At 40.5% G+C, this 13,483-nt stretch overlaps 1 protein-coding gene across 6 annotated transcripts in view; it reads right to left on the reverse strand.

Annotated features, from left to right (window-relative positions):
• The window catches only part of LOC140425027 (thiamine pyrophosphokinase 1-like), a 555,937-nt gene extending 543,013 nt beyond the window's left edge, over nt 1-12,924 (reverse strand). For 2 of the 6 annotated variants that reach the window (XM_072508810.1, XM_072508809.1), the window contains exons 1-2: nt 12,860-12,914; nt 9,298-9,607 (exon numbers count right to left, since the gene is read on the reverse strand). In XM_072508810.1, coding sequence (XP_072364911.1) covers nt 9,298-9,438 — 141 coding nt within the window. In that variant the 5' untranslated portion in view covers nt 9,439-9,607; nt 12,860-12,914. Of the gene's footprint in view, nt 1-7,554; nt 7,686-9,297; nt 9,608-12,859 lie in introns of all 6 variants that reach the window. The other 4 variants (XM_072508812.1, XM_072508811.1, XM_072508814.1 and 1 more) reach the window with 4 other exon arrangements.
• Nucleotides 12,925-13,483: the final 559 nt, after the last annotated feature.

The raw sequence follows: 13,483 nt of genomic DNA on the forward strand, positions 1-13,483 counted from the left end.
AAACTGACAACTGCAGCTTAAAATACTGACATGATGCTGAATGTTTCAAGTATTTTCTGTTTGATACAGCAGGTTGTTGCTTTCAATACTGTTTTATTTATTCTCCCTGGAAAAGACAAATCCCATGCTTCCTATGTTTTGAGACTTAAAACTTAAGCTATACAAAGCCCTAGTTAGACCACCTCTGTAGTACTGCCAAAGGTTCTGGGTACCACATCATCGGAAAGAAACACTGGCCTTGGAGGAAGTGCAACTTGGATGTACCAGAATTATTAAATTTACTACAATGATGTAAATTATGATGGCAGATTACAAAAATTAGGTCTGGATTACCGGGAATTAAGGGTTAGGAGTGATTTGATCAACGTTTTCATGATATTCAGTGAACAGATAGGATGCATAGAAATACATTTCCAATAGTTGCAGAATCTAGGATTAAGGGGCATAAATTAAAAATTAGAGCCAGACTTTTCGGAAACAAGATTACAAAACACTTCTACGTGCAAAGGTGGTCGAAGTTTTAACACTACCACAAATGGCAGCTATGTTAGATCAAATTTAATTTTAAAACAGAGATTGATAGATTGTTGTAAACCAGATATTGAAGGATAGGTCACAGCTCCCCGTGCCGACGTGGGTCTCACCCCAATAACCCAAAGCTGTGCAGGGTAGGGGGATTGGCCACGCAAAAATTGCTCCTTAATTGAAATAATTAATAAAAGGATAGGTCACAGATCATCCATAATCCCATTTAATTGTGGTATATCTGGATTTCCAGAAAGCTTTTGACAAGGTGCCACACAAAAGGTTGCTGCAGAAGATAAAGATGCATGACGTTAAGGGTAAAGTAGTAGCATGGATAGAGAATTGGTTAATTAATAGAAAGCAAAGAGTGGGATTAATGGGTGTTTCTCTGGCAAAGAGTGGGGATTAATGGGTGTTTCTCTGGTTGGCAATCAGGAGCTAGTGGTGTCCCTCAGGGATCAGTGTTGGGCCCACAATTATTCACAATTTACATCGATGATTTGGGTTGGGGACCAAGTGCAATGTGCCCAAGTTTGCAGATGACACTAAGATGAGTGGTAAAGCAAAAAGTGCAGAGGATACTGGAAGTCTGCAGAGGGATTTGGATAGTTTATGTGAACGGGCTAGATGGAATACAATGTTGACAAATGTGAGGTTACCCATTTTGGTAGGAATAACAGCAAAAGGGATTATTATTTAATTGATAAAATATTAAAACATGCTGCTGTGCAGAGGGACCTGGGTGTCACAAAAAGTTGGTTTACAGGTGCAACATGTGATGAAGAAGGCAAATGGAATTTTGTCCTTCATTGCTAGAAGGATGGAATTTAAGACGAGGGAGGTTATGCTTCAACTGTATATGGTATTAGTGAGGCCACACCTGCAGTATAGTGTTCAGTTTTGGTCTCCTTCCCCGAGAAAGGACGTACAGCGCTGGATGGTGTGCAGGAGATTCACTCGGTTAATCCCAGAGTTGAGGGGGTTGGATTACGAGGAGAGGTTGAGGAGACTGAGACTGTACTTACTGGAATTTAGAAGGATGCAGGGGGATCTTATAGAAACGTATAAAATTGTGAAGGGAAGATAGGATAGATGCGGGCAGGTTATTTTCACTGAGGGGTGAAAGCAGGACTGGGGGCATAGCATCAAAATAAGGGGAAGTAGATTTAGGACTGAGTTTAGGAGGAACTTCTTCACCCAAAGTATTGTGAATCTATGGAATTCCCTGCCCAGTGAAGCAGTTGAGGCTCCTTCATTAAATGTTTTCAAGGTAAAGATAGATAATTTTTTGAAGAATAAAGGAATAAAGGGTTACGGTGTTCGGGCGGGAAAGTGGAGCTGAGTCCACAAAAGATCAGCCATGATTTAATTGAATGGCGGAGTAGGCTTGAAGGGCCAGCTGGCCTACTCCTGCTTCTAGTTATTATGTTCTTATGTTCTAATTGTGGAGTAGACGAGAGAGACTAAATGGCCTACTCCTGTTCCTATGTTGTGCGATTGGAATAGTGAATATAATAGAAGATGCCTCAAGGCAAACTATTCTCCTTACTGGAAACTAGCTACTGAATAACATGAACATTTCACAACATATCAGGTCATTTCAAAAGACATCAGACATTCCAGATTCTTTTCGAGCAAGATCATTTATTGAACAAGTTTGTTCACAACTCAATGTATTTACAAAAGCATACAGTATTGTTGAGATACTGTACAGTTCAAATATGGTTTTCTAGATGGGCAACCAATTTGCAAGGTGTTAATTCAACAAACTAAAAAAAGACTTGTATTGCACAGAACCATTAATTACAGCAGGACATTCTCAAGTGCTCTACAGCCCCAATGAAGCAATTTTTTAAATGTCAGAATAATTTATTGTAAAAGATACTGTAGCCAATTTTCATAAAGTAGGCTCCGACAAGCAACAATGTGATGATGGTTGGATAATGTGTTGTTGTGATGCTCATTAAGGGATGAAGAGGGGCAAGAATACAGGGGCAACTTCCCTGCTCTTAGGAATTAAGAGAAATGGAGCAGAGTGGCGGAGCGGAAGTGTGCTGGGCCCAAAACCCAGAGGTCGATTGATCAAAACCATCCTCGGCTGTTTACATTTCTGGGCAGCATGGTAGCGCAGTGCGAGCACTGTTGCTTCACAGCGCCAGGGTTCAATTTCCAGCTTTGGTCACTGACTGTGCAGAGTCTGCACGTTCTCCCCGTGTCTGCATGGGTTTCCTCGGGTGCTCGAGTTTCCTCCCACATGTCCCGAAAGACGTGCTTGTTAGGTGAATTGGAATTCTGAATTGTCCCTCAGTGTACCTGAACAGGCACCGAAGTGTGGCAACTAGGGGATTTTCACAGTTACTTCATTTCAGTGTTAATGTAAGCCTACTTGTGACACGACTAAAGATTATAAATAGGTCATTTGGATTCTTGAGCCTGCCCCGCCCTTCAATAAAACATGCTGATCAGATTTTGGCCTCAACCCCACTTTCTTGGATGCCCCCAATTTACCTTCAAACCCTTGCCAATCAAAACTCTGTCTGACTAAACCTTGAATATATTGAATAGCACAACTTCCACTCTCGCTGGGGAAGGGAATTCCAAACACTTAACTCCCAAAAGAGGAAATTCCTTGTCTGTCTTAAATGGGAGACTTTTTCCTTTGATATTGTGTTCTCCGATAATCCTAGATTCACCCAGGAGAGGAAATATCCTCTCAGCCTATAACATGCCAATATTGGGATCTTTAACATCCACTTCGAGCACAGATGGGGCCTGCTCAATGTTTCCTCTAAAGAGCACCACCAACAATGCAGGACACCCTCGGTACTGAAATAGAATGTCAGCTTTGATATTTGCACTCAAATCCACAGGGGTGAGAGTGCTACCAGTTGAGCAACGGTTGACAGACAACTTATCAGACAAGCCCTTTTGAATTCTTCGCTTAAGATCTAAATAGGCAATCTTAAACTTGAATGCAAACAAAATACAGCCTTTTTTATAAATTATCTACATGTAATTTAACCCTCGTGCCACAGGAAGACAATATTTACTGTCAATACTTGGAATGTGTGACATTCAACTGTCCTTTGCCCATGTTTTTTCCCCTTATTCATTCATGGAATGTGGGCTAAGCGAGCATTTATTGCCCAAACATAACCATACCATGATCTTGAATAAAATTAACTAATCTGCTCGGCCATTTCTCCCCAGGGCAATTACAAGTTAGTCATATTTCTGTGGGTCTGAAGTCACATATAGGCAAGACCTGTAGCTATTTCCCTATCGGTAATGAGTGGACCAAAAGAGTTTTTCAAGCGTTCAGGTATTTCCATCACCGTTACTCAACTACCATAAATTTGTTAAATTATTTGAATTTACATCCCCTAGCTGCCATGGTGGAATTTGAACTCACATTGCTGGATCTTTGTTCAGGACTTCAGATATCTAGTCCAAGACAGCTGAATAACTGATACTCTTTACAACACATAAACACAAATCTACAAAGATGACTACAGGGGGTGGTAATGAGAACCACATCTGTGTAATCTGGGTTTAGCAAATTCAACCCACAATAGGTGTTGTACAGATTCGCCTGACATGTGGTTCAAAGTATCTTGTTTTTCCTGATCAAAAGTAACCACCTTGATTCTGTAGCATAGATAACACTGGCTGCTCCCCAGAAGCCATGAAATGGCACTGGTTTAATTTTTTTTTTTTTTTTTTAAAAGAGAAACATGGGCAAAGGCTTTAAAATCTAGAGATAACATTAATTTTTGTCACACGCAAACCTTGAAAACTCCTAGCAACCATGAACGTTTTTTGCAGTTTGATTACGTGGACACTACCAAACTCCCTTGATTATTCCTTGTAAAATAATTCTGCCTTATTCTGGAGAGCCTCACAGTATATATCCTCATCATCTGTACTTGGATCTTGTTCCCCCTACTCTACTCATACTGCTGGCATGCAACATCACGTAAGTGCAAAACATGGCATTTGAATCGGTTAGCATCATTTATAAAGTTCGCACAATCACTTGTTGCACCATCACCTGCCATGATCCTCAGAACACAGAAAAGTGTAAAACAAATTAAGATCATTCTGCCAATAAAGCTGGTGCCTTTAGTTGTCCAACATATCCAATCGAGTATCCAACTATATTCTTTCTTCCTTGAATGTCTAATTCTGTTAGCTTACCTTGTAGATTTCAAATGCTTAAATTAGGCTTTGAGTAAAGATGTTTTTCTCCTCAAAAATACTTTTCACTATTTTAATGAAGTTTTACATTTTACTGGATTTTTGTAATATTTACTATATGTTACAATGATACAGATAGACCAGTTATACTATTGAAATTACAAATAGTTATACTATTGCAATTACATTAAATGAGGAGCCATTACCTTCTAAAGAGAAAGTGGGATACTAATGGAAGAACAATTACAAAAAATGAAACTCCTTTTTTAATGCTTTTGATATATTAAATGTACAACAATGGTTTCTGATTCTAATGTACTGCAGAATACCAATACAACCATTACAACCAGTGTGTATACACCCACAAGCTGAGACAAAGGAAATTGGGTCGAACTTAGCAAGGTTCATTAAATATTCTTGAAAACTGTATATTACATCCACATTTCGCTGTAGTAATTCAAGTACATTTATTTTCTTTTGTGAAGAAACTGTCAGGATTAGGATGAAATAAAGGTGGTCGCTGATATACAATCTTTATCACACTATAATTGGAAATTCAAAGTTTGTGATTTCAATAACAAGGTTCTTCTAGTTTCAACATTCCATATTAGACGTATTGCCACTTGAGGCCCTTGATGGCTCATGCAAACTTTGAAGTCCACAAATTTCCAAACTCACCTACTGCAAAACAGAAACTACGCGAGACCTGGGTGCCCTATCAGAAACTTCCAGGATGTTCAACCCAAGCATGCCTTACACCAGAAACTACAATCTCTGAATAATGCAAAGAAACACTCAAGAAACAAGAATACTGGTGTTGTCACTGGACTAGTAATCCAGAGGCCCAGGCTAATGCCCTGGAGACATAGGTGAAATTTGAATTCAATTAATGAATCTGGTTATATATTACTAATATAGTAATGGTGACCATGAAACCATGAAACTATCAATTGCTCTCTTTACCTGGTTTGGCCTACTCGTGACTCCAAGCGCACAACAAGGTTTATTCGTAACTGCCGCCCTTTTAAAAGTTCAGTTCAACAGCAATTGGGGATGAACATCAAATGCACACTTTGCCAGTGGTGCCCAAGTTCCATGAAAGAAAAGGTTTCTTGCTGTTCAATCCAGAACAGAGACCACACTGTTCCATTTTCCTAATTCTATGTTAAAATGTCTTAATTATTGTGTACTTAATCTCAAATCTATCAGTACAGACTGCAATACTGTTTCAGTAACATCACAAACAGACTGCAGACAATATTTCAAATATAGCTTTACAAATGTCCTCTTCCTTTCAAAGCAAACCTAAATTTTTGGCTAATCTTTTGGCTAATCTACACTCCGCAATTACCACCTTAATTGTAGCTTCCCTTTCCTCTCCAAAATCCTTCAATATTATAGTTTGCCAATTCCACACCTATCTTTTCCCATAATTCGTCACCTGAATGACATCCTTCTGCACCGTGACAATTGTCAGATTCTGGAAATCAGAATTCATCTTTGTCTCATCAAAGCACAACACTTCCCAAATCCGTTCACAATATCCTGAAATAATGAAAAAATAAAGAGAGGAGAGGAAGGAAGCAGATAAGGAGGGAAATGAGAGAGAGGAGAAAAAGTTGAACTTTTTGCTGCAGAAGGTTGTGGAGGCGAAATCACAGAGTGTCTTTAAGACAGAGATAGATAGGTTGTTGATTAATATGGGGTTCAGGGTTTATGGGGAAAAGACAGAATGGAGATGAGAAAAATATCAGCCATGATTGAATGGCGGAGCATACTCGATAGGCCAAGTAGCCTAATTCTGCTCCCATGTCTTATGGTCTCATGGAGGTGAAGAAAAGGATTCAAGGAAAGGGACAGAGGGGGGTGAGGTAGCCACAAGATATTATGGCATTCAGTGAACAAACTGTTTAAACAGGCAAGCCTGTCTGCATGTGTTCAGGAGGAAGGTGTAAATAAGAAATCGGAGCAGGCGTAGGCCAGTAAGCCTGCTCCAGTATTCAATGAGATCATGGCTGAACTTCCACACCATTATCCTGCACTATCCCCATATCTATTAATGTTAATACATAGAAGTCTATTGATCTCGGTCTTGAACATACTCAACAACATGAGACTCCACAGCCTTGAGGCAGAGAATTCCAAAGTGGTGTTTGATGTGCTGATTAAGGGGAATTCATTACACCTGGGGACATTAAACATGCAATTCAATGGAGAAGTAGCGTTACCATAAATCGTGACGTTTAAGTCGACCTTTGAAGTTTCAAAAAAATCTTTCCAAAACAGGGGTTAATTTATGAGTGGAACATAAAATATGAGCTGCTGAGGTTGGTATAGGTGGTTGCCATTTCAAAACATGAAAAAAAGTTCTGTTCATCCATCACTATGTGTGGTCTTTTCTGCGTAGGCATATCTTAAAAACTCTCACACATCTTTTTGGCAACATGGCCAATTCACCGGCTTGATCCCACGAGTCAACTTGTAAGTTGTGTGTAACCCAAAATATGTACTTTGAGCTGAAAAATTGAGGCCAACTCCTAATATGAGTAATGCATTGAACATTTATTCGTTGAAAAAGTTGGGGGGGAATGGGGGTTGACGCTACAGCAAGTTTAAGTCTAAGCATGAATTTGACATCCAAAATTGGGGGTTGTCTTATACACCATGATCCAGGGTATATTTGGAGATAATAAATTGGGATGTTTGCCATTTCCTCAGAAATTCCATTCCTAGTCTGTGAATGGCTCTCCAAAAACAGATGGTGCATTTCTCAGAAGGATACATAGATTTATGGTAATTGTCCACAAGATTATGAAGACTAATGTTATATACTTTTTTCGCCTCTGCAGATACTGCTCCCGCAACAAGTCATCAACTTCTGACCCACTATCATCCCATCTGATTAGCTGCAGTCTGCCTCTTCCAATTTTCTCCCGTGCCCCAAGGGGGGAACTAAGTGCACTCTGCAGAAAAAGAAAATCACAGTAGTTTCAATGCCTTCAAATCCTTGTCAGATGAGGCTACAACACCATGAAAGGATGCACCAAAATTGCAATAAAATATAAATTTTATCGTCATATCTTCTCATACAGACATATTCAAGGGGAGACAGTGGCATAATAGTTACATAACTCGACCAGTAATCCAGAGGCCCAGACTAATGCTCTGAAGACGCGAGTTCAAATCCCACCATGGCAGCTGGAGGAATTTTAAAGTCAATCATAAAATATGGAATTGAAAAGGTTGACCCAGTAACAGTGGCCATTAAACCATTGTCAATTGTCATAAAAATCGATCCTTTAGGGAAGGAAATCTGCCATCCTTACCTGGTCTGGCCTCCACATGGCCCCAGACACACAGCAATGTTATTGACTCTTAACTACCCTCTGAAATGGCCTCGCAAGCCACTCTGTTCAAGGGCAATTAGGGATGGGTCAACAAATGCTGGCCCAGCCAGCAATGCCCACATCCTTTGGAAGAATAAAATAAAGCTTTGAATCTCAAAATAGCTATTATTTGCAAACAGTGAAGACACAATGCAGCACATTTTCCCCTCAGTGTCAGGCATGTCTGCTGTCTATGCTATTCTAAAGCACTGAAAAAATAAAGTGTATTGCTTATTCTGGCACTGTTGAGATGCATGCTGGCTGGTATCATTCATATCTTCATGAATGGTAGTTTCAAAAAGGGCATCCAACAACTAACTGGTTAATCTGACAGAAATCGAGCAGCGTGAAGGGAGAAACAGAAGGGAAATTTGCTTCTGAACACACACTTAAAGTAAATGGGCTCGCTGATTCCAAAGAATGTTACGTGCTGACTCTTAAAACCCTGCTTCTAAGCAGACAGTATCAGACTTATTTAGCATGGGTGTTAAAATATACTGAAATTCAAAATCTATCTCATGACCTTGGTAACAAGGCAACACTTACAGTAAAATGAACCGTAATACTTAAAAATCACATGCTGGATCTGTCACAGAGGCTTGCGGACATGATTTACTAGTACTGCATCATTGGACTAAACGGCTCAATGAGTACTTATTAGAAATCAAACCTCAGGCTAGAATCCAGAATAGAATCAGCATATATTCAGCAAGAGGAGATCCAACACATTTACTGTCCTCCCACTCCTGATTCAAGTTAAAATTCTGAACAAAGCTCAAGTGAAAAAGTGTCATTCACAGGTTTCCAAACATTGCCATGTTGAAAATAAATAAATTACCCCTGAATGACTAGATCATTGGTGCATTTCAAATAACCATGGAATGACCTACCCTTAAAACTACAACATCAAGCAATGTATTGGCTGTTTCCACTGTGGGGAGGAAGAACAAATATTCTGAATATTTTTACAAGCTGAGACACCAGTAAATGTTGGTTCAGAAAGACTGCGATGTCCTTGGACATTAATCAAAGAAAGTCAACATGCAACTGCAGCAAGCAATCAGTAAGGCAAATACTTAGGTTAGCCTTTATTGTTGCCCGTCCAAGAATAATGGAAGTCATGCTGCAATTTAATATGTTTTTGCTGAGACCACACCTAGAGCAGTGTGTATAGTTTTGGCCTCCTTACCTGTGGATATTCCTGCCTTCCAGGGTTTTTTTTGGTGACGTTGATTGATTCCTGGGATGAGAAGGGAGATGGCCTCTGATGGAGATTGAGCAGAGTAAGCCTACATTCCCTGGAGTTTAGAAGGATAAGAGGTGATCTCATTGAAACACAAAACTCTTGGCGGGCTTGACAGGGTAGATGCTAAGAGATTTTTCCCTTGGCTGGAGAGTCCAGAACTGGAGGCCATCATCTCAGGATAAGGGTCAGCCATTTAGGAACGATAGGATGCTTGGAAGTACAGAGGAGCAGAGGGCCTTGAGTCCATGGGTTCCTGAAGGCAACAGGACAGGTAAATAAGGTGGTTGAGAAGGTATATGGGATACTTGTAGTCTATGCCTTGGCTAATAAAGGCAAGCGCAGGTAGGATTTGGTGGAGCTGTATTAAAAGCTGGTTAGGCCACAGCGAGAATATTGTATGCAGTTCTGGTTATCATACTACAGGAAGGGTGTGATTGCATTAGAAAGGGTGCAGAGAATGCTGAGGGGGGGATCTGATTGAGGTGTACAAAATTATGAAGGGCATAGAAATGGTAGATAGGAAGAACATTTTCCCCTTAGTGAGAGATGTCAATAACCAAGGGGCATAGATTTAAGGTAATGGGCAGGAGATTTAGAAGTGACTTGAGGAAAAAAGCTTTCACCCAGAGGGTGGTGAGAATTTAGAACTCATTGCCTTTTGTGGCGGAGGCCGGAGCACTCACCATTTAAGCATCACTTAGATGAGCAACTGAAACACTATTGCATACAAGGCTACAGACCAAATGCAGGAAAATGGGATTTGAAAAGATGGGTTCCACTTGGGCGGCATAGACACGATAGACTGAAGGTTCTCTTTTTCTGCTGTTACACTCTATGACTAGGCTGAGAGGAGGAGAATTCTTTTCACTCAGTGTTGTGAAGCTTTAAGATTTCCTATCCCTGAGAGTTGTAGGTACTCAGTAGAGGAACACATTCAAGGCTGAGACTGATAATTTTTTGGGCAATAACTATATTCAAGGTATGTGGGGATAAGCCGGGAAAGTTGAGTTATTGTAATTCAGACACAAACTCAATTGGATGGCAGATCAGGTCTGAGGGACTATATGGCCTATATCTGCTCCTATTTCTTTTGTTCCGCTCATAATTCATGATAGAAATGTCCTAATATTAGCAAAGTCCTCAAAAAACACTTCTGTGAAGAATAAGTCATGTCAGTATCTCTCATCAGTTACTAATGACAGTAAGAGGATTGGGTTAGGTATGAGAATTTGGGACAAAAGCTGTGTAACCAACAATCTATTGGAGTTTATAAGATGTATGGGCACAAGGCATTTTTAACAATTATTTTAAATATTTTCTAGATAACAATAGTCCATAATCTGTATTTTTTCTGATTTTTGCAAAATATTGAAGGAATAAATCACCCCTTTTATCTGTGTACATTATGAACATATTAATTCAGTTCTAACTGCTTCCTTCCATAAAACAGCAAGTAATCACGACTTTCATCATATTCATGCTTTAGATTACATCGTTGGAACCAAAAAGTAAAAGCTAACGCCAAGAAATAGAGGAGAAATTCTGTCAATAATTTTACCAAAAAATGTTATGTCATCATCATTGTTTCAAAATTTTAAATAAAAGGAATTTCACATCCAAAGAGAGCTGAACAACAAAGAAAATCAGAGCAGACAGAGATGAAGGAGCATCTGATCAAGAGAACTTTCAGAATTGATCTGAAACAGGAAGTTAAAAGTCTACAAGGGAAGTAGCCATCCTTAAACCAAAAGGTTAGACAGAGCGGAATGGAAATACAAGGCAGTACCAAACGACAAGGCTGGTTAAATTGGTCGTTCAGTACTCAAAAGAGTGACAGCTAGAGATGAGCTCGGTGGGAGCAGGGCATGGCTACCATATGTGCAGCACAGAGTGGGCTGGTTCTCCCAACTCAGAGGGGAACATGCATTAAAGAGCAGTGAGAGTAGCACAAAGTTCACCAACTGGACCACAGGTGCCAAGGTGGGCATCAGTGAGATCAGCTTTGTCCAAGGGAGGGGAGTTGCTTAAAAATATATTTTGGTACATGGGTAGCACTGCTACTTCACAGAGCCAGCGACCCGGGTTCAATTCCAACCTCGGGTGACTGTGTGGAGTTTGAACTTTCTCCCAGTGTTTGCGTGGTTTTCCTCCGAGTGCTCCGGCCCCCACCCAGTCCAAAAATGAGCAGGTTAGGTGGGGTTATATGAGGGTAGGGCAGGAGAATGAGTCTAGGTCAGGTGCTCTTTCAGTGGGTCAGTGCAGACTTGATGGACCAAATGGTCTCCTTCTGCACTGTAGGAATTCTGTGATTCCATAATATGCTGATTAAACTCATGGGAAGAATGTGCAAACTCCACACAGTTACCCAAGGCTAGAATTGAACCTGGCGCTGTGAGACAGCAGTGCTAATCACTGTGCCACCATGTCACCGAGACACTGCATATAGATAAGAAATGTCCAAAGATTTCACCAAAAATACTGAGAACCACTTGGTAAAAACACGTCAGCTGTGGCTAAGTCAGTCCTACTCTCAGCTCTGAATCACAAGGTTAAGGCTTCAAATCCCACTCCAGCGCAAAAATCAAGGTTGACATTCCACTGCATCCGAATGAGACATTAAACCCTAGTTTAATGCCTGCCACCGTGGAGAAGATCCCATGGCACTATTTCAAAAAAAATTGCAGCGATCTCCAGTGTCCTGACCAATATCTGTCCCTCAATCAACTTTTTTAAAAAGCCAGTCATTGTCACATTATTAACCACCTTCATACACAGTTGGCAGATTACAGGTATTAGTCTGTAATGTCAACATGACCAAAGCTGCAAAAAGAAGTAGCTGATTGCAGGCCAATATCAGCAACTACTTCCCCGTCTTTGCTAAAAAAAAATATTTGGGGGGGGGGGGGGGGGGGAAGAGAAAAATAAAAAGTGAGAACGAAATAAATTCAGTAATGACGAGTTAACGCAGTATTTATTCATCAGTTGCAGTGAAATCGAAATAGAAGCATCTTACTCCAGCTCAGAAGTTAAGAAAGAAGTTACTCCGAGTTAAGAAAGGCCAGAATCCGTACACTCTGAGCAGAGGAATGAAGGTGCAGTGGGCATTAAAAACACAAGTATTTAACCTAACAAGCATGAGAGGATGTACTGTGCACAGGAGCGAATAGGGAGTGCAAAGCAGATGCAAAGTGTTTGAAGTGACTCACACAGAGGAGGGGAAAGCTTGCGCTCTTACAATAAGGATGTTTAAAACAGAAAAGTGCTAATTCCTCAGAAAATACCCATTCTGAACAAGTGCCGGCACCGGGCCTATTTCAATTTGGACGCTGCAAAAAGGCCGAGTTTTGAAAGCGGCTTTTCCGTTACTAAAAAGGACAAACTCGGCGAAACTTCACAATCTATCTCTCTCTTTCTCTCTTTCTTTCTCACACACACACCGCCCCGGGCTTGCTGAATGCAGAGGTGCTGCCTAGGCCCATCCTCGGCAGCAATCCCTGGTACTCACTCTGCTCTGTGCTCGCCTCGCTCCTCTCTATCTGTCTGTTGCCGCTCACAGCTCGAGACAGCGCCCTCCACAGTCAGTCACACGCGCACACACACACACAAGCTTGTTACGACCCAGCAAATCACCATTTTTTGGCTCTTTTTTTGAAAAGCCAACTATGGTTGAGTACGTAATGGATAAATTTAAGGTTCCCCCATTCAATAATCAAAGAAAATATTCAACCACCGGCAAGCATTAGCTGCCCCCATGTGCAGTCTGAGGGCCAGCCCACTATGGATGGATGGATTTGTTTACTGTACTGGGGTACAGTGAAAAGTATTGTTCTGTGTGCAGCTCAAGACAGATCATTCCGTACATGAAAAGAAAATACATAGTGCAAACATAAACTACACAATGTAAATTCATAGACAGAGGCATTGGGTCATGTCCAGTAAATATCTAAACAAAATACAGCAACTAGTGACATTTGAAAGTGTGAAAACATTTATCTTTCAGTGTTCCTAACTCTGCAGTGTTATAGCACAGGCTGAAAGAACAAATATCAAAATCATATGAATAACACTATTTAATCTGTCGCACTAGCTAAATACCTAACATGTGCGACCTGACATTCAATCCCATCTC

Source organism: Scyliorhinus torazame, chromosome 6, assembly GCF_047496885.1.
Source record: "Scyliorhinus torazame isolate Kashiwa2021f chromosome 6, sScyTor2.1, whole genome shotgun sequence".
In the NCBI taxonomy this organism is placed as follows: domain Eukaryota; kingdom Metazoa; phylum Chordata; class Chondrichthyes; order Carcharhiniformes; family Scyliorhinidae; genus Scyliorhinus; species Scyliorhinus torazame.